General features: G+C 39.3%; 1 protein-coding gene across 2 annotated transcripts in view; it reads right to left on the bottom strand.

Annotated features, from left to right (window-relative positions):
• The window catches only part of LOC126368856 (uncharacterized), a 198,147-nt gene that overhangs the window by 137,966 nt on the left and 36,024 nt on the right, over positions 1-24,157 (bottom strand). For both annotated transcript variants that reach the window (XM_050013037.1, XM_050013036.1), the window contains 2 exons: positions 14,308-14,505; positions 13,343-13,486 (listed from right to left, as the gene is read on the bottom strand). In XM_050013037.1, coding sequence (XP_049868994.1) covers positions 13,343-13,486; positions 14,308-14,465 — 302 coding nt within the window. In that variant the 5' untranslated portion in view covers positions 14,466-14,505. The remainder of the gene's footprint in view (positions 1-13,342; positions 13,487-14,307; positions 14,506-24,157) is intronic.

Genomic DNA, 24,157 nt, shown 5'->3' with positions numbered 1-24,157 from the left:
AGTTTCAATGCGCGGTAACTAGATCTGTCAAAGTACAGAAACTGGCTTCTGTACTTTCATTATCATAGTGATGTACAGTCATGAGCAATATAATGTACCCACTTTAGGACTCTGTCGCACTAACAAATTTGACATTTAGTGAGACTAACAGTTCAATTTTTCAAAAAAGTTAATGTGACATAGTTCCAAAGTATATACATACTAATGTTCGTGACCGTACCAGTCGATATTAGGCTAATCGATTCTTTTCCATCTAACAATACATAGATAAACTCGCAGATCGGTCAATTCATACAAAAATCTCGTCGTTACCGTGTGCCCTCTTAGTCCTTAATGGCTTACGGCCATTTAGACTAAAGTGTGAGGTAAATTTAGCTTATTTTAATTCAAGCTTTCGACTGATACGAAAGCAGGCCGGTCGACTCTGTTCTATCTAACAGAATATGCAAATAATTGTACCATAAGTTAGTCCATTTTTCTACCAGACATAGGTACTTCTACAGACAAACTCAACATCACCTTAAGGTGATCACATGAGCTCACGACTATATCCCAATGGGGGTAATAGATCCATGGCAAGATGAACTAAGTACCCACACCTCACCGAGCTTTCTGATAGACCAACGGGATAGGTGGTGAGTCATATCGCCTATATAATGGATGAGCCAACTGTGTCAGTGAAACATTTTCAGTGAAACGTTTGGTACCGGGGTTCAAACCGACGCTCCAAAGCAACTCGGTGAACCACAGGGCCACAGTAACTTAAGGTGATCTCTGTCATTATAATACAAACAAAACAGATAGTATCATCATGTGAAATACAAATTTGAATTTTCGTCATACAATAATAGAATTGGCGGCTCATTATGTCTTTACGAGGCTGACGAGAAAAAATAGATTTAGTTTAAAATTAAGTAAGTATAGTTTGACCTTTCCAATGTGGTAAGTTGATTGTAATGATATGATGTTGATTAATTATGTATGTACGTGTATTTCTTTGCTGCACTATCATGTACCTTTTTTTTTTGACGTGACTTATTGTAGATTTGCCGCAGATGGCATTAACTACTTGGCCGGACAAATGAGGAGCGCTGAAGGCTCTTACCCGGTACAACGTTTAAGACAACAGGCCTGAGGGTGCCCAGTTGGACGCGAACCTTGGCTCAGGGAGTCGTCTGAGAGGAAAAAAATTTAATGAATTAATCGACCCTTGTGGCTCGATAGCGATAAGCGCTGATGGAGAGAAATCGTCGACCATGCCGGCGGGGTCGGTATCGGGGTCCTGAAATGTTTGGCGTCGCGAGCTGATTGGCCGCCTCTGTGGCTAGAGTAATCGGGTCGTCGGGGTCGTAAATTACGTCTTTCGGACGCCGATACTTTTCACTACTGTCCCTGCGAAGCGGGACGTATTCGGAAGCGGGAACTACCAGGGGAATTGGGTGGTGTAGAGCAGAATCGAAAAAACATTTTGAAGCTAATTTGATCCATTGGGCAATGGTTGGCAGACCTAGGTTAATGTGCAGATTTTCATTGCGAAGGAACCACGGAGCTCCCGTGGCTTTCCGCATGACACGATTTTGTATCATGTTCTTAATATCCCTAAAGGTTGCCTGAAAAGGATTACTTACCAACATTGACCTCATAATATAAACAAATAGACTACCAGTCTCTATAAATAACTCTGTACTACACTGTATAACCGATATTGTTCTTTATTTAACAACCGTAAATTTGTTATTGGAAGAAACGAACTTATAAGAGAAAATAAATCAAAAAAATTTGACTCTGACTCTGCTTCTGACTAAATAGTTACTTAATTAAAAAGTAGGCGTAAACAGTATTAAATAGCGAAATACTTTGATTAAAAATACTTTTTATATAGGATATTATTCCCAACAGGACTAACATGCGCAACGTGATAAATAAATAAATAAATAAATAAATAAATTATCGATCGATTCAACAAATTTTCTCGAAATCGACTTGTTTGTTTTTTCCCGTAACATGCGTGCCGTGTGATTTTGTTCGTATTTTGACAGAACGTCATGACTTATTTGGGTTCACATATTAGCACCAATCGCCAAAACGCCATAATTATATCGTCAGAATCGATAAAATGACCATGACAACTTTTTATCACGGGCTGTTAGCCCTACAGATCCAACTTTATTCAGAAACCATACCGTCTTTCGCCATAGAATTAGGAATATCTTTCGCGCGAACTAAAAGATACTTTTTCAAAGGTATTTTTTTCGTAAGACACGCACGAAGCATCAACAAATAGTGAAAGAAACTCGTGATCTTTTTAGCACGCCAAGTGACAGTCAACCAACAATGTCATTCGCAGAATCGTTCACTGCGAGTTCGACTCCCGGGAAAGTCAACAGGGCCGTATTTATTGAAATGAAATGAAATGAAACGAAACGAAACGAAACGAAACGAAACGAAACGAAACGAAACGAAACGAAACGAAACGAAACGAAACGAAACGAAACGAAATATTTTATTTCGGATATTTATCCATATTTTGTTAATAACAGAATATTATACCTAATTTTATCTAATATTATATCTATTTATACTTCTTGCTTTACATCATGTTGCACTTCCACGGAACAGATTTTTTCTTTTTTGGTATAGCTTATTCGAAACTTGGCGCAAATGGCATTAACTATTTAGCCGGAAAATAGGGAGCGCTGTGGACTCTCGCCTGATACAACATTTAAGACAACAAGCCTGAGGGTGCCCAGTTAGGCGCGGACCTCGGCGTAGGGTGTAGTTTGATTGAATTTAGGATTATATTAGCATCAAATGACCCTAGTGGGTCAAAGGGCAGCTGATACTGTAACTATGCACTATTTTCGGGTCCGTTGTGGCAGATATAAAATCATTATTCCTATTATTATTTGCCATAATCATCATTATTGATAAAAAAATCATAATTCTCTTCATAAAGTTTTCCTTTCTAATTTTATAATTTCTTATGAAATTTCAGTTTTGAAGTCATTACTAAGAATATTTTTAATAATATCACGCAGTTTAATACATACTCCTAATTTTATTTTAAGTTACACCTGTCATTTTCTTATCCACCGAAAAGGAAAAGGACAGATGATTAAACCTGATTAAAACACAGCACTTAGCTATGTTGAAGTCCCATGTAACAGTGCGCTAGCCCATTGCCATTAACCGGGCACAAATTGACAAATAGACATTTATTTATTTATTGTAGATTACCCGTCTCTTTCTACATACATACATAAACTCACGCCCGTAATCCCTAATGGGGTGGGCAGAGCCACACGTAATCAAAGACAACTTGCAGCCACTGTTGATACGAAGTCCAAAGATGGATATGATGAACCTTACGGTGATAAGGGATCAGCCTATCGCCCATAACATTAGTCCATCATGTTAGAGGACATAATCCCTCTGTCGGTTTTTACGACATGCCCGGGAAGAGAAGCAGCTGAACGTGTTCTATGTTTTTTTTATTTGCTCCCAGAGCAGCATAGAAGAATATTCTTCTATGCTATCTATTTCTTCTTTCTATTTCAGCGGAAAAGAGAATGACAAGTATAACGCCTGCTGAGGTGCCGTATATTTTTTTAATACGATAGGCTAGCGTTTGACCACAATCTCACCTGATGGTAAGTAACGATATGGTGTGGTGGATCACGCTTACCTACAACGAAATAATAGCGACTATAATTCTTTAAAATAGGTGTCTACTACTGCCCTCGGCTCATTCCAGATCCGGCCCAACACAGCTAGAGCTAAACCAATGACAATACGTAGTTTAAAGAAATTGTTCACTTGTGCAGTTGTGCCTCTTGTACCAATAACAGGCTATGCAGACTAATAGAGTCATATTGGGAATATTGACTACTGTGTTTGCGACTTCTATTTGCTTTTGGGTTTTGTGGTCTGTGGAATGGGTCTATTTATTTGTGTAGAGAAATGGCTTAATATTGAAGCTTTCTCCTGCTCTCCTTACTTTCTTTAAGATAATATTGAGTGGTTTATGAATTTCATTCCGTTCTGTGTCATCAAAAATATTAGGTATACCTAACATGATACAACTCTGGCTTCTTCTATCGTGTGAGTTGTGAGGTGGATTACAAACCCCATCAACCCTGGTGTCAGGGTTATTATTGAGCCGCCATAGGCCCCTGACATGATTCATGTAACTACTACGTACTTACATCAGTAAGTAATAACCGGGACCAAAGGCTTAACGTGTCTTCCGAAGCACGGATCATCTTACTTTTTGGACAATCGGGTGATCAGCCTGTAATGTCCTAACCAAAAAGTGATTTTGAAAAACACTCTGACACTCTGGTGAAACTCTGGCTTAATATTTGTAACATACTTTAGTAAACATAAAGTATATTATGTAGTACTGTTGATAGAATAGAATCGAATGGCCTAATTTCGATTGATACATCTCTAAGGTACCTATGCTAATAAAGGTCACAACAGTGGCTTTGCACTTTGAGAGATCTAATACTTACCGCGCAGTGCTAATTGTAATGAACTCGACGTTCTTCTTAAATAGTACCTATTATACGATTTCTTTTCTAGCCGACCTTGCGTGTCCCACTGCTGAGCAAAGTCGTCCCCTTTTTTCCATAGTTCTCTATCATTTCAGATGATAATGCCAGTCCCCTTAAAAGACATGCAGTCCATAATCGTTTTTCCATCTTCTTTTCATTATAATTTTGCATTAGACCAAATCACACGAACATAATTAATAAGGCTGATTACCTTTTCAGATTCATTACATCAAGAAAATACTAAGAAAAAAATATTTTTATTTCCGTTCCATTTGAAACTTATTCAAGAACGCCATCTGTTATACTTATACATAACTACGAGTAGCTTGTGTAAGCTAAACGCCATGAGAGGTGTGGTGAAAGTCTTTCTTTTCATAGTAATAACTAAATTCACTAGATGGCAGTATATTACACTATCTAACGCGTCCCCTAGATGGCGCTGATATAAGATGAAAATGTTGCTGTCTAGTCTAGTTTCGTTTGAATCTTCAAAATATCCTTTTAGCTACTAACTGAAAATGGGCGATGGGCTTTCACATTGTTACTAATAAGTAAGATTAATAAATCTTATTATTATTACTTAACGGTCCTGACGGTCAAACATACATACATACATACATAAACTCACGCCTATTTCCCACCGGGGTAAGCAGAGACTATAGAATTCCATTTGCTTCGATCCTGACACACTTCTCTTGCTTCCTCCACATTCATCAATCGCTTCATACACGCACGCCGGTTCAGAGTAGATCGTATTGAACCTTTTTTAAGGACATCTCCAATTTGATCATCATAAGTCCTTCTCGGTCTTCCTCTGCCAGCCCTACCATCAACTTTCGCTTTATATACCGCTTTTGCAATTCTATTATCCTTCATCCGCTCAACGTGTCCAAACCAACCTAACATTCCCTTCTCAATCCTAGTCACTATATCGTCTTTTACACCACATCTCTGTCTAAAAAAGTTATTAATATTTATCTTACGGCAAATTTTTCACCAACAACAAATATTATGATTGACCATTATTATAGTGATACGGCTAATCACTTATAACATTAGTCTTAAAGCTATGGTGGTGGGTACCTTATGCAATGACTGTACCCCTGAATTGAGAATATAGTCGGGATCTTACTTATTTTGTGACTCCAATACAAAGTAGCTGCAAGCGAGCTAGGGTCAGGAACAAGCAATAAAAAACCCTCAATAATACTTGGCTGCACTCTAGAATTCTAGACATAAAAGCGGTCTTAAACGAAGCTAGCACCTAATACTGCGCTCATTGGGCAAATAATGCCGACTTTTAGTCCCGCTTGGCGCCTAGCAGTCTTCAATAGTTTTATTTCCTTTTCGTGCAATTGCTATTTTCTTCGAAACGGCGCTTAGATTCTATCATTGCAGTTTTTAATTGTAATGTTGTATTGTTTCCTTTTTATGAGCGTTGGGTTCATGATTTGGAGGTTCTGGGTTCGACTTCTACCCCGACCTTACATAAGTAAGCTCTCACAAACTGAAAGGGGAAATTTCCAACAAAATTATAGAGAAATTATTAGTGAAACCAGATTTTCCGTCGCAAAATTCATGTTCTTTTTTGTGTTTTTTAAAGTTACTTTCAATTCTATACTTTTTCGATGAAAAACTCCACTTGATAATATCAAGTCTGTATTATGAGCTGAATTATCCCTCTCAGTATTTGTTACGGTGTCACTTACATCCCTTACAAGTACGTATGGGTGTTAGTGCACCGTAACGAAATCTTTGAGGAACGAAGTGGAATTTTCTGTCGGAAAATTCATGATTATTTTGTATAATATTATTATGTTTTTTTTTTAAGTATTTTAAGTTCCACACTTTTGCTACGTAAAATTCCACTTGTTATCAACTCAGAATTTATTATGATCTGAATCATCCCTCAAAGTGCGTTAGCATAACAAAAATCTAGCATAGAAGTTAAAACATAAGAAAAATCTCTTAGCTAGGTAAGTACCTACCTACTGCTTCTATTCAACATTTTCCAACTTTGTTATTCGTTCATTACTAACTAAAAAGAATTTCTCCTGCATTTTACCGAGAATCGCTTACCTTTCAGCTCTTTTAGAAAAAAAAAAACAGTTCGTTTCGCTTCGTTCGAGTCAATAGGAGAGCAACGTCTAATCAATTAGATGGATGCTGGTTGTTTGAGCTTCATGAATTGCAACGGAGTGTGCATTTAAAGCGGTAGATTTTTAGAACCCTGTCGAATTTAACATATCTTGTTATTTTAGTAGCGACATGGTTCTATAGTTCGATCGTGGTTATATTTTTAAAGTCTCTCGGCAATCGAAGGAATGCTAATTTCCATGTTCATAAAATTATTACATTTGGGTAGTTTCCTAGGTCATAGATAAATTATGAAATTCTGATTACTAAAATGATGATCGTGAGGAAACCCACATTCCCGAGAAATGCATTTTCGGAGGTATGTGACCTAACCTGTATTGGGCTGGTATTCCCTTCGCGGATTGTAAGGTCAAACAGGCAATCGCTTCTGTAAAAAACCGGACCTGTCAAATCTTCAGGTTAGGTAAGCGGACCCGGTGAAAAAACGGTATAATGCTAGGGAGATGATGATGATGATTACTACGTGACGTCACAGGTTGCTTTTTCATTCAAATTTCATGTTTTGACATTTAGTAAAAGTAACTGGCTAGTTGGAAACTACCCTTTTCTCGTGGATCAGAATTTAAATTCAGAACTAAGTAGATTATACAGTACGAGTACTTTATACATACATACATACATAAGCTCACGCCCGTAATCCCTAACGGGGTGGGCAGAGCCACAAGTAATCAAAGACAACTTGCAGCCACTGTTGATACGATATCGTAAGCTGGATATGATGAACCTTATGGTGATAAGGGATCAGCCTATCGCCCATAACATTAGTCCATCATGTTAGAGGACACAATCCCTCTGTCGGTTTTTACGACATGCCCGGGAAGACAAGCAGCTGAACGTGTTCTACTTCATACAGCGTGAATAAAATCAAAAATTCAAATTATGGAACACACGAAATAGAAGCAGTACCTACATTATCTATAGGGCTAAAAGGCTACGTTGGAGCAATTCACCTACAAACACAATATTTCTATTTGACGTTTGTTGAAATTGGGCACTTACTTTTATAAGCGCAAATGTCACATTGCAACATTGTTTTAGAAATAGGTAATATAAAAAAATGCTTCAGAAGATACGTTAAGGGTTACTACTTACTGATGTAAGTAAGTAGTCGTTACATGAGTCATGTCAGGGGCCTTTGGCGGTTCAATAGTAACCCTAACACCAGGGTTGATGAGATTAGTAATCCACCTCACAATCCACACGAGAGAAGTAGAGCCTTCAATGTCCATAATTATTAGAAACGACTCCAATTCAATAAAAAGTTATATTTATTTAGCATCAAATAACTCATTTCACCATCTATTCAACCCTTTCAACAAGCGATAAATTAATTAAGGGAAAAATCAACCAATCAAATTAAGTGAAAAGAAAAATATTTCTGCCGTCGTTGTCAAAATGTTTTATCTTGTTTCAAAGAAAGGGGAAAGCTTGGGAAAATTATGCCGTAGTTAATTTTTTAAACCGGCAATAATTATAAGTACAAAACATATTCAAACTGTAGGTGTATACAGGTGTTAGTGACATCGTAACAAATACTGAGGGGGATGATTCCATGATTCTGAGTTAATATCGAGTGGAATTTTACGAATTTTTATTTCATGTCTTTTTTTTATTTTATTTTAAATCTAGTTCATCTCTAACTCTTCGTTTTTAAATAATAATGATAAAGTATTAAACTCTTCATTTTTTAATAATACTGATAAAGTATTAATAAAAAATGAAGAATTCAGTGATTTGCATTGTTTTTTTTTTTTATTTGCCTCGTTTAATCGAAAGATTTCGGTTTTAACAGTTTGACTGCAACACGTATAATCAGAAAATCTTCTTATCACTTCTTAGTACTATCTGTGTTGTGAACTTTTCATATCAATCATTCAGACAGAGATCTAAGGGACGATTCTAGTAGATGCTGACTTTGTTTTATATCAAGGATATTAATTTTAAAATGGCCCCGATTCCTGCAGACACATGAAAATTATTGGTTTAGGTGTAGGCCCGTGCTGGATTTGAAACTGCGTCGTCATAATGACTTCCGACCTCCTTCCAACCAGTCGATGGTAGCCTCACCAGGATTTTTTAAAGACTATTTATAATGTTAAAAAAATCGTAGTGGAGTAGTATGGCTGCCCTTTGCACTACCTAACCAATTGTAATTTTTTATTTATAATAATTCAAACCTGAATTATGCATGGGCGGAGGGCGGACAGGTTGGGGCATACCCCAACCCAAAGTGGTCACCTATAGGTGACCACTGCAATTTGATCTACTTCTCTACGGAAATCAGTTGTCTATGACCTGGTGACCACCCCCGTGACGTAAAATCTGGATCCGCTCCTGGAGTTATGAGGCTTCAAAAAAATACGAATAGTTTCGAGGAAAGGTTGGTCGTGCAATGCCCTTGCGCATCGCTTTGATCGTTTTGGCGGGAGCACTACCTGTGCCCCAGATGTTTATGAGTATAATATTAAAGAGTTATGTATTGTATAGTATGGAAAAACAGAGGAGAGGCCTTTGCTCAGCATTGGGATACCGTCGTATGATTGTTCTTTTATACCTATTAGTAACAAAAAAAAACATTTTAGTCGAAATTCTACACGTAAACCTTTAGTAGAATTGTCCATCAGAAATCCGTGGTATAAATCTACGGACATTGACCGAGTTTTGTAATTAAAGCGATTTAGAACTTTAGAATACTGATCTCGCGATAACAGCTGAAGTATAACAGATTGTAGATAAACAGCTGAACAATTGTACTGAAGTCGGACAATGGTATTGTTTTTACGATCAGAAAGAGTAACGTCTTGTTTCAGTTTAATGTTCATGCTTCTGTGTGTAGCGTTTGCGGTGTTGACTTGTATATATACAAGTCAATCGAGGTGCATGCTGTCAGTCTGTGCAATTATCTGCCTGAAAGCATTAGGAGACCTTCGTTATCGGCGACATCGGCGAAAAGTCGCCAGTATGTCGGTATTCTACAAACTGCATTTCGGGGAGTGTGCCCGCGATCTACACGAGCTCATTCCACCATCCCCCTTTTATCTTCGGACTTCCAGACGTACGGCCGGTTTCCATCCCTATTTGGTTGATATCCCAACTATTCGCACAAAGCGCTTCGCATTGTCCTTTATTATGCGCACTGCTAAGGAGTGGAATTCTCTGCCGTCTTCTGTATATCCGAATGCATATAACCCGGGTGCTTTCAAGGCCAATGAACAGGCACCTTCTGGGCGAGCTCGCTCCATCTTAGTCCACGTCAATGCCTTCGGGCAAGTCTGGGGCCAAGAGCAAACCCATCAAAGGTAAAAAAAGGCATTGCCTTGGCACATTCTTAGTTCGCATGGACAGGAGGAAGACCCAGTGCAGTAATAGTTAACCCTTTCACGGGCAGAGACCATGGGTCATTGATGGTTCATAACAGATAGTATGATACCTTGGAATCGGAACGTCATAAGACGTTCTGTCCTTGAAAGTGTTAACACGCTCGTCCCGGCTTGACAAGAGCTGCGGGTTCAAGTCCCGTCCGAGTCAGATTTTTTCGATTTAATTTCCTCTTATGGAGGTCCGTGTTCCTCTATGCTTACTGGTGATGATAGTTCTCTAGAGTAGGCTATGAGATCATGAACCCTGATGTCAGGGTTACTATTATTATTATTGCGTATGGCAAAAAATATCCTGCGTGGATCATATATCTAATTTAAGCTCCCTCAACCAAGTCTCTGCCGCATCCGTCACACAATGCAGCTCGGGTATGCCACCTGGGAGCACTCGTTCACTATGTGAGATAGGGTTTGATCCGGTTTTTTTGTTTGACGTGACTTATTATAGATTTGCCGCAGATGGCATTAACTACTTGGCTGGACAAATGGACAGCGCTGAGGACTTTCACCCGCTACAAAATTTAAGACAACAGGTCTGAGGGTGCCCAGTTGGGCGCGAACCTCGACTCAGGGCGTCGTCTGAGAGGAAGAATATTTGAAAGAATTAATCGACCCTAGTGGGTCGATAGCGATAAGCGCTGAATGACGGATTTCGTCTAGCATGCCGGCGGGGCCCGTATCGGGGTTCTGAAGTGTTTGGTGTCGCAAGCTGATAGACTCTATGGCTAGAGTAATCGGGTCGTCGGGATCGTATATTACGTCCTTCGAAGGGTATGAACCCAGTGGAGTACATTCACAGTATGGCGACTCACAAGGGATACTATTGAGCACCATAGGTCCTTGACATGTTACCGTAATATGTTTGTCTTATCATATATGAAGTGAGTTGTGAGTGAGTTTATAGACGACGCCCCCAACTTTCCACCAACATGCAATGTAGGTGCCGACCGTAGGCAGCTCTTACCTGAAAATAGAAAATAAATTCTATAAGTAATTCGTTGAATTTCACTTGTCTAGACAATGTATTAGCAATCTTAACATAGAAATGTAGCTTGTTATTCTGAGGCATCATAAATACCTATAATAAAATTTTGCCAAGACTTCAAATCTAAGAAAACGTGATAGACTTGGATACACTAAACTATAATCAAGGTTGGTAAACCTGACACTTCTTCTCGCGTAGGTTATGAGATGGATTACCGACCTCATCAACCCTGGTGTCAGGGTTGTTATTGAGCCGCCAAAGGACCCTGACGTGGCTCATAAAATGACAACTCACATCAGTAAGTAGTAACCGGGACTAACGGCTTAACGTGCCTTCCGAAGCACGTATCATCTTACTTTTGAACAATCAAGTGATCAGCCTGTAATGTCCTAACTAAACTAGGGATAGGGAAGTGATTTTTGGGATTTGTCCCCACTTGGATTCGAACCCGGGACCTCCGGATGGTCAGCACAACGCTCAACCACTGGACCACGGAAGCCGGGTCAGTATCGGTGTTTGTTGTCTCGAGCTTTTTGACCGCCTCTATGGCTAGAAGTCGTCAGGATCGTACCTATATTACTTCCTCTGTTTGCCTTGCAGCTTTGCCCACCTCAATCCAATCCTATATGGTCATCATCTCCCTAGCATTATCCCGTTTTTCACAAGGTCCGCTTACCTAACTTGAAGATTTGACAGGTCCGGTTTTTTACAGAAGCGACTGCCTTCCTGACCTTTCAACCCGCGAAGGGAAAACCATCCCTATATAGGTCACATATCTTCGAAAATGCATTTCTCGGGAATGTGGGTTTGTTTTCCTTCATCGCTGATCACGTGATAATAATTTATTATTTATGATCCAAACATGAATTCGAAAAGAAATTCGACAATCATTGGTTTAGGCCTGTGCTGGATTCGAACCTGCAACCTCAAAGTGAGAGGCAAGCGTTCTACCAACTGGGCTGCCACGGCTCCATACAGTCTATGGTCATTTTGTTTAATGGCGCAGTCATATCCGGCATGATAAGTAGTATAGAACATTTCTATGTTTACACTAGAACTAATAGTAATTACACTTAATTACACCTAATAAAGAAGAAACAGTCCAGACTCGTTAACTTTCAATCCGCCGATCTATGATTAAAATAAACACATGTCTCTCTATGTTATTTGCCTATATCTACGTAGTTTACAGGCTTTGGAAACTGTCTCGTCTACAGTTAGGTCTCTGATCTATAATTACACTCAGTTCTAGCGTATTGGAGTGTGGGAATAACTGAAATGATATTACTCTATATTGGTGGCTTTACGGTTCTTGCGCGGGATTGGATTTATAACGTGCTATGATCATTTCGTTGGGAGTGCCTTTCTCGAATTACAGACAGAAATTAGACTCACATAATATAACCTCACGCGAGCAGGTATATTCCCAATTGGGATAGTCAAAGGCACATCACATCCCCTCATCACAGATCACTAATTTAAGAGCCACGCCCTTTTCGGTGTCATCATCACCAGCCCATTAACGTCCCCACTGCTGAGGCACGGGCCTTCCCTATGGATGGATAGGAAGCACAGAGGAGCTCGAGATGAAAACTTTTTTTTTTTTTGTGGTCACCCATCCTATGACCGGCCTTTGCGAAAGTTGCTTAACTTCAACAATCGCAGACCAAGCGCGTTTACCGCTACGCCACCGAGCTCATTTTCGGTGTAGCATTCACCATTCTTGTCTATCAAAGGCCAATTCCTTCACTTCCTTATAAGACACGACGTTCGCCTTCTCTTTAATCTGTTCCATGTAAGTTCTTCTTGGTCTTCCCCTTTCTCTCTTTCTTTGTAGCTTCCCTTCTATGATGTTTTTAATTTTGTCCCCATACCCTACCCCACACTAACAACCTCCGTGGTGCAGTGGTTGAGCGTTGGACTCACGATCCGGAGGTCCCGGGTTCGAATCCCGGTGGGGACATATCACAAAAATCACTTTGTGATCCCTAGTTTGGTTAGGACATTACAGGCTGATGACCTGATTGTCCAAAAAGTAAGATGATCCGTGCTTCGGAAGGCACGTTAAGCCGTTGGTCCCGGTTACTACTTACTGATGTAAGTAAGTAATCGTTACATGAGCCATGTCAGGGGCCTTTGGCGGCTCAATAATAACCCTGACATCAGGGTTGATAAGGTTGGTAATTCACCTCTCAACCCACACAATAGAAGAAGACCCCACCCCAATTGTGATATAGTCGTTAGCTTATTTATTTTATTATCCATACCTGACACAGTCATGAGCGCACTCCCGGAGGCGGCAGTAGCTGCAGCTGCATGCTGAGTAACAGGATCCAGGTTCCGAGTCGGCCAGGCTCACGGAGTCGAACCTGCGACCCGCTGAGCTCGCCATCGTGTGCGAGCCGCGCCACCTGGAAATGTTACGGCGGGTTTTGTAGTGGATGTTTGAGCGTTATTTGTACTCTTGGAAAAAAAACATCTTTACTAATATTATCTTTACAGACTTTCGACTCAGGTGAGCCGAAGTAAGGACAATTTGTTCAGGTGGGGTTTCTTGGATGGCTCGTAAGTGCAAGTGCGGCTCTGTTCCCCAAACGATGGAACATCTTACATCGTGTCCTGCGTGCCCGCACACCTGCACGCAGGAGGATCTGATGAGCTGCAGACAGCGCCATACTTGTTGCCGAGTTTTGGGCCGATACTATTTAGTTTGCCATCGACACGATAAGAGAAGACTAATATTATAAATATGAAAGTGTGTGTGTCTGTTTGTTTGTCCGTCTTTCACGGCAGAACGAAGCGACGAATTGACGTGATTTATTAAGTGGAGATATTTGGAAGGATGGAGACTGACACAGGCTACTCATTGTTTCTTTCTAACCCCCCACTACGCTAAAATGGGGGGGTGGAAGTTTGTATGGAGCATTCTGCAATTTTCAAGGTAGGAAACTTAAAAGTATGCGGACTATTTTTGACTAACTCTAAAAATCGTGCATCATTATTTTTTTGGAAATCTGCCCACAACCCCGTCAAAGAGGGGGTGAAATTTTATATGGGACTTTTCGTAATTCTCAATTTACGTATAACAAATAACAAAAATGACGTTTTGCGTGGGAAGTTCTAATAATAATATTATATTATTTATAGAACAACTGCCACCTCACTGCAACGGACTATCCCTAGACTATCAGTAGTAGCCTATCGATAGGAAATACTAACCTAAATGTCTTACCTGGCACTTTTGGAGTCCACATGTTCCACCACGACGTTCCAGGTCCTGTGTATAAGATACAACAGGAACAACACTCTAGAGGACTCCGCATGAGGCGGCACTTCTCGCTTGGTCTTCTGCCACTTCCTGCTGGTGGCTGTACTGACTCCGCTGCCCATGGTTGAAGAGAGTCACGTCGTCATTCTTGGTTGGATGGAACTGGAATTGAGAGAGATTGGTGTAAATTGTTTTTACTAGTCTTATCCATAGTACTTTTTCTATTTCTCTTTTGTTTTGTATTTTCTGTGTGTGTTTCCTATTTCTATAACCATTCGTTCTTTATTTCATATCGTGCTATTTTATAAACTGTGGTGCATTTGAATTAACGTCATTTCTTTGGCATTTATCGTGTAACGAAATGCGACTTTGAACAGAGTAGATCTTTAATTAAAAAGTACTTTTTCTTTTTCAGAAACTAAAACCTTTTCTTTGTCTCAGACGGTGTTCTAGCAGAATAAATTATGGCAAGTTACTCCGGTAACGGATTTACGTCAATGAGTTATTAATTTATCTTACTTTAGCTGCTATAACAATAGCAGCTTCTGATCCCAAGACGCTGTCTCGTCGCAGGGTTAACACGTTACACACACACCCACGCACACATTTACACACACACTCACATCTCATCTCATAAGTATTTCTCTAAAATGTTAACCTGACACAGACCGTGTCAGGAAGCCCCGCTCTTCCTAATTTCCATTACAATGTTGATAATACTTATATCTATTTATTTCTTTATTTTTTTTAATTAAGTTGGGTTTGCTCTTGACTTCGTTCTTCCACAAGGAGAAGAGATCGACGTTGGAACGAGCTTACCCGGAAAATGCCTATTCACCTGTGATTTAAAGGACCCCAGGTTATAAGATACAGGAAACATCGACGCTGGTAGCCTATTCCATTCATTGGCTGTGCGCATTATGAAAGATGAAGCGAATCGCTTGGTGCGGATTAGTGGTATGTCAACCAAGTAAGGATGGTAACCCGCAGTACGTCTGGATGTCCTCAGATGGAATGGACTTGGTGGAATGAGCTGATGGAGCTCACTTCTTTTAACAATAATAATTAACATTTTAGAGAAATACTTATGACATGAGATGTGTGTGTGTGTTCTTTACATGAGGCTTACTAGGAAGTCCCAATAACGGTCATATGTTTGATGTACTATTCAAAGCGAATAAACTATATTGATTTTGATTTTACGTGCCGTTTTCAATAACAATGTTGGCTCGACCATTATAGACGGAGATACAGCTTGCCACCTATCACGTTGGTGTAACAGAAAGCTTGATGAAGCGTGGATACATACTTCATCTTGCGATCTGACTATCTACCCCAATTGGGATGTAATTGTATTACATTAAATACTTGTGTATTTAATCTAATAAAATTTTAAAAAATAAATTAATATTAAAAAATTAAAAATTAAATTAAAATTACTAATTTTTTCAAATTATACACAGGTTTGCTTGCCACAATGAAACAACAGTGAAGCTGCAATAACCGCCAATTTAAAAGTCTATTTTATTTACCTCAAAGAGTAGGATTCTCTCTGCATAAGGCATTTTAGTATTTTTAATCTTGCGATGAATGTACATTTGACTAAGTACTTCAATTACGAACAGCATGATGGTGTAAGCTTCATACCCTCTGGTTGTTTGAGGGGAGGCCTGTGGCTGTGCTGTTACTATTTACAGTCACCATTATGAGTAGCAAAGCTCCATCCCCTAGTGTATTGACCGATACTTTCACTCAACTGGTTCTATAATCTATTTCCTTCCGCCAAAGATGATTATTTACTTTCACCGTGATTTTGCTAATAGCTGTAATATTTGCGATAAGCAACCGTGTCTGGATGGCTCGATGATATGGTGTTATGTAAAGGTTTGGATTTTTCCGTGGTTCAGTGGTTGAGCGCTGGGCTCACGAACCGGAGGCCCCGGGTTCGATTCCCGGTGGGGACATATCACAAAAAATACTTTGTGGTCCCTAGTTTGATTACGACATTAGTTGCTGATCCGCGCGCTCTGCTCTTTAATCCTTAGCGGCTTACAGCCATTTAAGACTAAAGTAACACCCAGAGGGGGTGAAGGGCGCACGATACGAATTGGTGCGGGGGGGGGGGGGGGGGGGAGTTACCGTTCTACACGTAGCATTATTCTTTGTTCTTTGACTTTACCCAACTTTATTCCACTTTCCGCACATTCGAACAGTAGAAACGAGATACAATTTTTTAATTAAAACTCAAGCCAGGAATATACACAATTTTATCGCCTATCCAACCACTAAATCACCGGATAAAAAAAATACAAAACTATCTTCCACTTGCATAATATTAAAAGCTGCAGTACATTATTCGCCCGCAAACAATATCAGCTCAGTCGACATAGCCGTAATAAAAACGTGGGTTTTACTGTGGGAAGATAAATTCACTTTATTGCAATCTACTATGTAAATATGAGTTTCATGCTAAAGTGGGGTAAAAATATAGGTTTTTAATTCGCATGGACGGAGACGGACTTGTTCGGGCAAACCGAGGCTACGTTCCCTAAAACATAACATACATATAACATAAACTGCCTATATACGTCCCACTGCTGGGCACAGGCCTCCCCTCAATCAACCGGAGGGGGTATGGAGCATACTCCACCACGCTGCTCCACTGCGGGTTGGTGGAGGTGTTTTTACGGCTAATAGCCGGGACCAACGGCTTAACGTGCCCTCCGAAGCACGGAATCATCTTACTTTTTCGGACAATCAGGTGATTCAAGCCTGAAAAGTCCTTACCAAACAAAGGACAGAATCACAAAGCGATTTCGACAATGTCCCCATCGGGAATCGAACCCGGACCTCCAGATCGTGAGCCTAACGCTCTAACCACTAGACCACAGAGGCTGTTACCCTTGTTATTACACCCAGACACAACACATCTTCGACCCATTATTATTATGATCAAAATAAAGAGAAGCAATATAGGTAGCAACATAATTTTATACCATGTCTGATCCAAATATCAAGCAACAATTATTTTTATATGGCCTCCGTGGACCAGTGGTTGAGCGTTGGGCTCACGATCCGGAGGTCCTGGGTTCGATTCCCGGTGGGGACATATCACAAAAATTACTTTGTGGTCCCTAGTTTGGTTAGGACATTACAGGCTGATCACCTGATTGTCCGAAAGTAAGACGATCCGTGCTCCGGAAGGCACGTTAAGCCGTTGGTCCCGGTTACTACTTACTGATGTAAGTACGTAGTCGTTATATGAGTCATGTCAGGGGCCTTTGGCGGCTCAATAGTAACCCTGACACCAGGGTTGATGAGGTTGGTAATTCACCTCATAACCCACACGATAGAAGAAGATTTTTGTATATGCCTCTGCCATTAGGTGCATTATATTTTCGAATAATTACGTACTTGAGCAATAAGAAAATAGGTAAATGATTATCACTTTAAATCTTTACAACGCCATCTACATTGTTTTGGTGAACATAGCCTGGAAAATCTCTCATTGAAGGAGTAACGATAAACGGAGTAAAATTTCGTGACTGACTTCATAGCATTCTGGGTTCGAATTCTGCTTGAGGTCTAATCCACTCAATATGACTTTGATATAGGTACATCCATGAGCAATATAATGTACCCACTTTAAGACTCTGTCGCACTAACATATTTGACATTTAGTGAGACTTACAGTTCAGTTTGTCAAAAAAGTTAATGTGACATGGTACCAAAGTGTACATACATATTAATGCTCGTGACCGTTCAAGAACAACTAGAATACAAGAACAAACAGTTGAATAAGTAAAGCACCCTGTTTTGTGTACACACACACAATATAACATAATTATATAACATATTAAATTCAGTGACGTTTCATTCCCGGGGACTAAGAAGGAAATAAGAAAATAAAAGGAGAGAAATAACAGGGTGCTTTACTTATTCAAATTGTTTGTTCTTGTACTCTTGTCTCATCTTCCTAAAGGTTAGGTTATACAACTCTTTTTATGTAAGTTTTGCGCCTTTTTTACTGCCTGCCATGCCACATCACTACATATTATAATCACTGTAGTAGTGTAGTATACGTATCTTTTGGTCTGCAATATTTTATTATTTATTATTTTTCTATTTGCAAAGTGGTGCCTGCTGCGTCTCAGACAACAATTAAGAAAATTAAAACCGCTTTGTGTTTAGTGTCCTAAGAAAGATTAAAGCATATAATTTAGCCTTTCAAAGCCACTTTCGAGATGAATTACCTACCTACTTAAAGGTAGTAGATCCCAGCAAAAAAACACCGAAGACAAATGTTTGCAACGTAATTAAAATTAACTCGACCATTATAGAAGGCGATACGGTTCACCTATAATATCTATCTAACAGAAAGCTCGGTGAGGAGTGGGTACTTAGTTCATCTTGCAATGGATGTACCTCTGACTACCCCTTTTGAGATGTAATCGTGGGCTTACGTTACGTTATTACTTATAATAATTATTATAGCAACAATGTTTATGTTTGTCATTTCCATATCTCGGGGGCTCGGGGCTATCTGTATAAACTAACTTAACTTCACTTTTTTTTGGACTTTTCCCGCGAAAAAAACCGGACCTGTCAAATCTTCAGGTTAGGTAAGCGGACCCTGGGAAAAACGGGATAATGCTAGGGAGATTATGGGGCTATAAAGTCTCGGACTTTTGGAAATATTGCGTGAGTACGGAGTTAATCATTATTTTTATTGAAATTATTGGCCAGTTCAAGAGGTGCCGGCGTCGAAGGGATCGAAGCAAATGGAATTCCATATTCTCTGTTTACTCTGGTGGGAATCAGGCGAGACTTTATGTAAGTATGCAGATGGCAACTACTTGGCCGGTCAAATTGGGACCGCTGAGGGCTCGCACCCAAGACAACAGGTAAGGGAGGTATTGAGCTTATGTCTAATAAAGTGATTTGAATTGATTTGAATTCTATACCGGGTTCAAGATGTTTATACCAACCGTAACACGGATTCAAATCTGCAACCTTTGAATTCAAAGCGCACGTTCCACTTTGGGCCATCATTATAGCAACAATATAACATCCAATAACTTACACTACAGGGTGTTCAAATTAAATGAATCCGGCGGCACAATGCGGGGCGTAAATCTTCTTCTAACAATGTGCTATAAATTGTCATGCAATCGATTAGGTTGTCGTTGTGGGGGAAATTAGCGCCCCCTGTATAGGGCTGGCGACTGAGAGATATCCTAATTTAGTTAATATCTTCTCTCGAGTGGGCTGTGAGACCAATGACCGATCTTATCAACCCTGTTGTCAAGGTTGCTACGTAGCCACCGAAGGCACCAGACAATAAATTTTGTTAATAATAAAAACTGACAGAGATGATAGAATTTGAATACTTCTTTAAGAAGAAGAAGCGTACTTACATCAGTATAAGTAGTAACCAGAACCAACGGTTTGACGTGCCTTTCTAAGCACAGATTATCTTACTTTCAGACAATAGGGTGATCAGCCTGCAATGTTCTAACCAAAACTATAGTCTACATAGTGAGTTTTGTAACATATCCCTACCGAGATTCGAATGTACGTTCGGGCGCACCTTGAGCCGTTGGTTAGCCGTAAAACATCTCCACCAACCCGCAGTGGAGCAGCGTGATAGAGTATAATAATATGCTCTATTACTACCTCCGGTTGATTGAGGGCAGTATATAGGCTGTTTATGTTAAATACACGTTCACTGCGTAACTGAAAGTTAGATATCAACCCCTCAAGTGCAATGATTTCGAAAAACACATCAGAATTTATGTACATACACACTATGGCAAGAAAAAATGTGCCCCACATGTCCTCGTAAGGCCCGGATTTCCAGACACAATAGTTAAACAATGAGAATTTGGATTTTGAAAGGACTTTGGGCCTTACGACCATATGGGACACGCACGTATGAGTTTCAAATTTATTGATGAATATGTGGTTCATACACAGTGAACTTGTTAAGCATATTTTCAAAGATGACACCCCTAACAACAGCAAAATGTTAGCCAGAGAACAAGGTTTAGTGTCGCATAAATAAATAGCCGTGTCGTAGCCTACGACCTGAATAGCTTAACATAACCCGCCGACTAATAGTTTGTTTACGAGCTACTACGGTTTCCTACTACCTATACAGGGTGTTAGAGACATCGTAACGAATACTGTGAGAGATGATTCAGACCATGATTCTGAGTTGATATCAAGTGGAATTTCCTGTCACAAAATTCATAAAAATTTTAGATTTTTGTTTTCAGTCCCGTATCTATTGTGTTTTAAGCTGCATAGAACCCACAATTAAAATAAACAAATATATATTAGAGGTAAATCTACTTACACCTTTGTTCTAAGATGTGCCTATTTCTCTACTCGATTCGACCTCAGCTGAGCATTTTGGCATTTTAAGTTGACATTTAAATCCTCGACATGAGGTCTTTACTCACTGGAGTCGAAATATTTATCATATTGCCAACAAAATAATACCAAATTAATGACGTCATTCCTTAAAGGTGTAAACTCGAGTTAAGGTTGAGATAAAAATAAAAATAAAAAAAATAAAATAATTGTTTATTGTCATAGAAAAGATCGACACAACATTGGGTGCTACAGCTAGGACACACAAATGCTACAGAAGTATAACCCTGCTACCTGAACTAGGAGACCTGTATCTCAGGGAGCAGTGTTCAGCAATTACATCTTTTATAACATCAGTTTAGGCAGACCATTGTTAAACTGAATTTATTTGACAATAAACTGTGCTTAAATAAGAACAAATAAACATGCATTTTGTATGTAAATTGGGTTTGTGTGTGTGTGTGTGTATGTGTATATATTAGTGTGTGTGTGTGTGTTTGTGTGTAACTGTGTGAGTGTTTGCGATAGCCCTACGACTTAAATGTTGTCTTGGGTTCAGAAACTGCTATCGTGCTATAAGCAGCTTCCACTAACGCATGTACGTGTGCAATTATGTATTAAGGATTTGTGAAAAATAACAGGGCAACTGCGTTAGCAACAAAGCTAGGTTAAGATTTGTATGTAAAAGCAAATAACACATTGGTCAAGTAAGCAGATTATGCAATGAATTTCAATAGTTCCTCAGTTTTAGAGTAGTTCAAATTAAGAATCCAATTTACGACTTTATGTTTAACTTCATATTTATTTAGATCCCTTAGACTTAGAATTTTATCGATTTTTCTATATAATAAGGAGCCCAAGACATAGAAATGATGTTCAGTGAATCCAGTTTTATGCGGGACAGCAGGCAAGGCATTCCTACGTTGTGATTTGTCAGATGGTGGCGTTATTTTATGCACGCGTAAGACTGATTTTAGCACAAAGAGTTTCCTGACAGTTAGGACTTTGCAATCCAAATAAAGTTGTTCTGTAGGGTATATAAACGGCTTTTTTGACACCACTTTTAATACCGCTCTTTGTGCTCTTTCCACTTTTAGCATGCCACTTTTAATCGCACCGCCCCATACTGGTATGCAATATGAGATTATAGACTGACACAATGCATTATAAGTCATTCTTAGTACTTCACTACAGGCACTATTTCTTAATAACTTAAAGATGTATATCAGATGTACAACCTTAGTAGAAATGTAATCTATCTGCTTGTTCCAGCAAAGACGATCGTCAATCTGCACCCCTAGGTATTTGACAGTATTAGCTTTATTTAATTTATGACAAGAGCAACTATCAGAAGATCTAGTACATTTGTGTGCTTTTAGTACAAAATCATTAGGTGGTTTTGAATTGTGACGTATAGAGAAGGGGATGAAATTAGTCTTGCCCAAATTAAGAGTGAGTAAATTAGTACTTAGCCACCTCACCACAACCGATAGTACATCCTCAGCTCGATCCCTTACCTGGTCCCAGTCACTACCCCGAACAATAATAGCGGTATCATCTGCATATGTATATAGATTACAATTTGGGAGGGAAAGCTTACACAGATCATTAATATAGACCTGAAATAGAGTCGGTCCAAGAATACTACCTTGCGGGACTCCACAGAGTATAGTTTCTTCATTACTAATATAGGAATCTATTTTGACAAATTGTTTTCTGTTTGATAGATAATCTTTGAATATTTCTAAGGGAAGCCCACGAATCCCCATACGCTCCAGTTTGTTGATAAGGATGGAAACCGAGACTGTGTCAAATGCCTTCGTCAGATCTAGGAAGACGCCTAACGACTTAGTTTTTGAATCCAGATCTTTGGCAATATTTTGTGTGAGATTCATAACTGCATCTTCAGTTGAAATTCCTTCTCTAAATCCATATTGGTTCTGAGCAATTAACTTATTGTTGTTAAGGAAATTTCTAAGCCTTTTGTTCAGAACCTTTTCAAGGATTTTGGAAATGGACGTTAAGATGGATATTGGTCGATAGTTATCGACACAGTCTCTGCCTCCTGCCTTATGTATAGGATGAATTACGGCTATTTTTAGAGCGTCGGGAAAAACACCTGTATTTATAGAGCGGTTACATATGTGAGTCAGTGCAGGGACCAGAAACTGTCTACCATTTCTTAAGACCGCAGCTGGAATATCATCCCACCCGGTGGTGCAGTTCTGACGTAAATTCAGAATGATAGATTCCACTTCCGTTTCATCCACTTCCAATAAGACCAAGGAGTTAGATAGAGAGCATGAAGCTGTCCCCTCTGCTGCAACGGTGGAGGTTATGTTTGTGGGAAATAGATCCGGATTGTTTTCAATAATGTTATTTGCAAGCGATATTCCTACTTTGCTGAAATAGCTGCAAACAGAATCAATAGATTCCTTAGGGTTATCACAGATGTCTAGGAGTTCAATTGGTTGAGAAACAAGTTTTTGAGTATTAGTAATGCTTTTTACTGTTTTCCATAATTCTTTTGGATTTTTACCTGCCCTTAAAAGTTCATTTTGTTCATATTCCTTTTTTAACTTCCGCAATAGCCGATTACAAAAATTACGATATCTACAGTAGATTAGTTTAAGAGTAATATTATTTAAATCATTTCGCAACTTTTATGTAGTTTGTCCCTATGCCTGGTGCATTTTAATAAACCAGGAGTCATCCACTGTTTTAAGGTGCGATTCTTTTTAGGTACCTTTGAATGAGTGGTGTACTTCGATACAATTGCTTTGACAAGTGATACAAACTTGTTGGTGGCAGAGTTTGCATCCTCCGTGGCCATCACCTCAGAAAAACTGGTATCCCGTAATTCATTCTCTATCGCCACGTGATCTAGACATGTGATTAATGGACAAGATTTACGTTTTGGGTTTACGTTTTCTAGTATTAGCATGATAGGCATGTGGTCACTAAGATGCTGTCTAAGAATACCAATTTCAGCAGAGTTCGAGGAAGGCTGAGGTCGCCACGTATTCCCTTTTTTTATTACAACTACATACTTACATGCTCTTTATATTAGTGTAATAGCTAATAATTGACCACAAAAAAAGTTTTCATCTCGAGCTCCTCCGTGCTTCGGAAGGCACGTTAAGCCGTTGGTCCCGGTTGCATTAGCAGTCGTTAATAACCACCGATCCGCACTGAAGTTGAATTCAGTGGTACTACAATGTAAGTCACGCCTATTAGGTAACTGTAGTCATGCGTTCTATGAACAGGGATATCGTACTAATTATGAATGAACTAATTAAAAATGAGCTGTATAATGATAGGTTTACAGACCAGTTTAAAAATACATACATACATAAACTCACGCCTATTTCCCACCGGGGTACCTAAGCTTTTTTATATTTTTTTTTGACGTGACTTATTGTAGATTTGCCGCAGATGG

The sequence above is a fragment of the Pectinophora gossypiella genome, chromosome 8, assembly GCF_024362695.1.
Source record: "Pectinophora gossypiella chromosome 8, ilPecGoss1.1, whole genome shotgun sequence".
Taxonomy (NCBI): Eukaryota; Metazoa; Arthropoda; class Insecta; order Lepidoptera; family Gelechiidae; genus Pectinophora; species Pectinophora gossypiella.
This window is presented reverse-complemented; position numbering and strand designations above follow the sequence as displayed.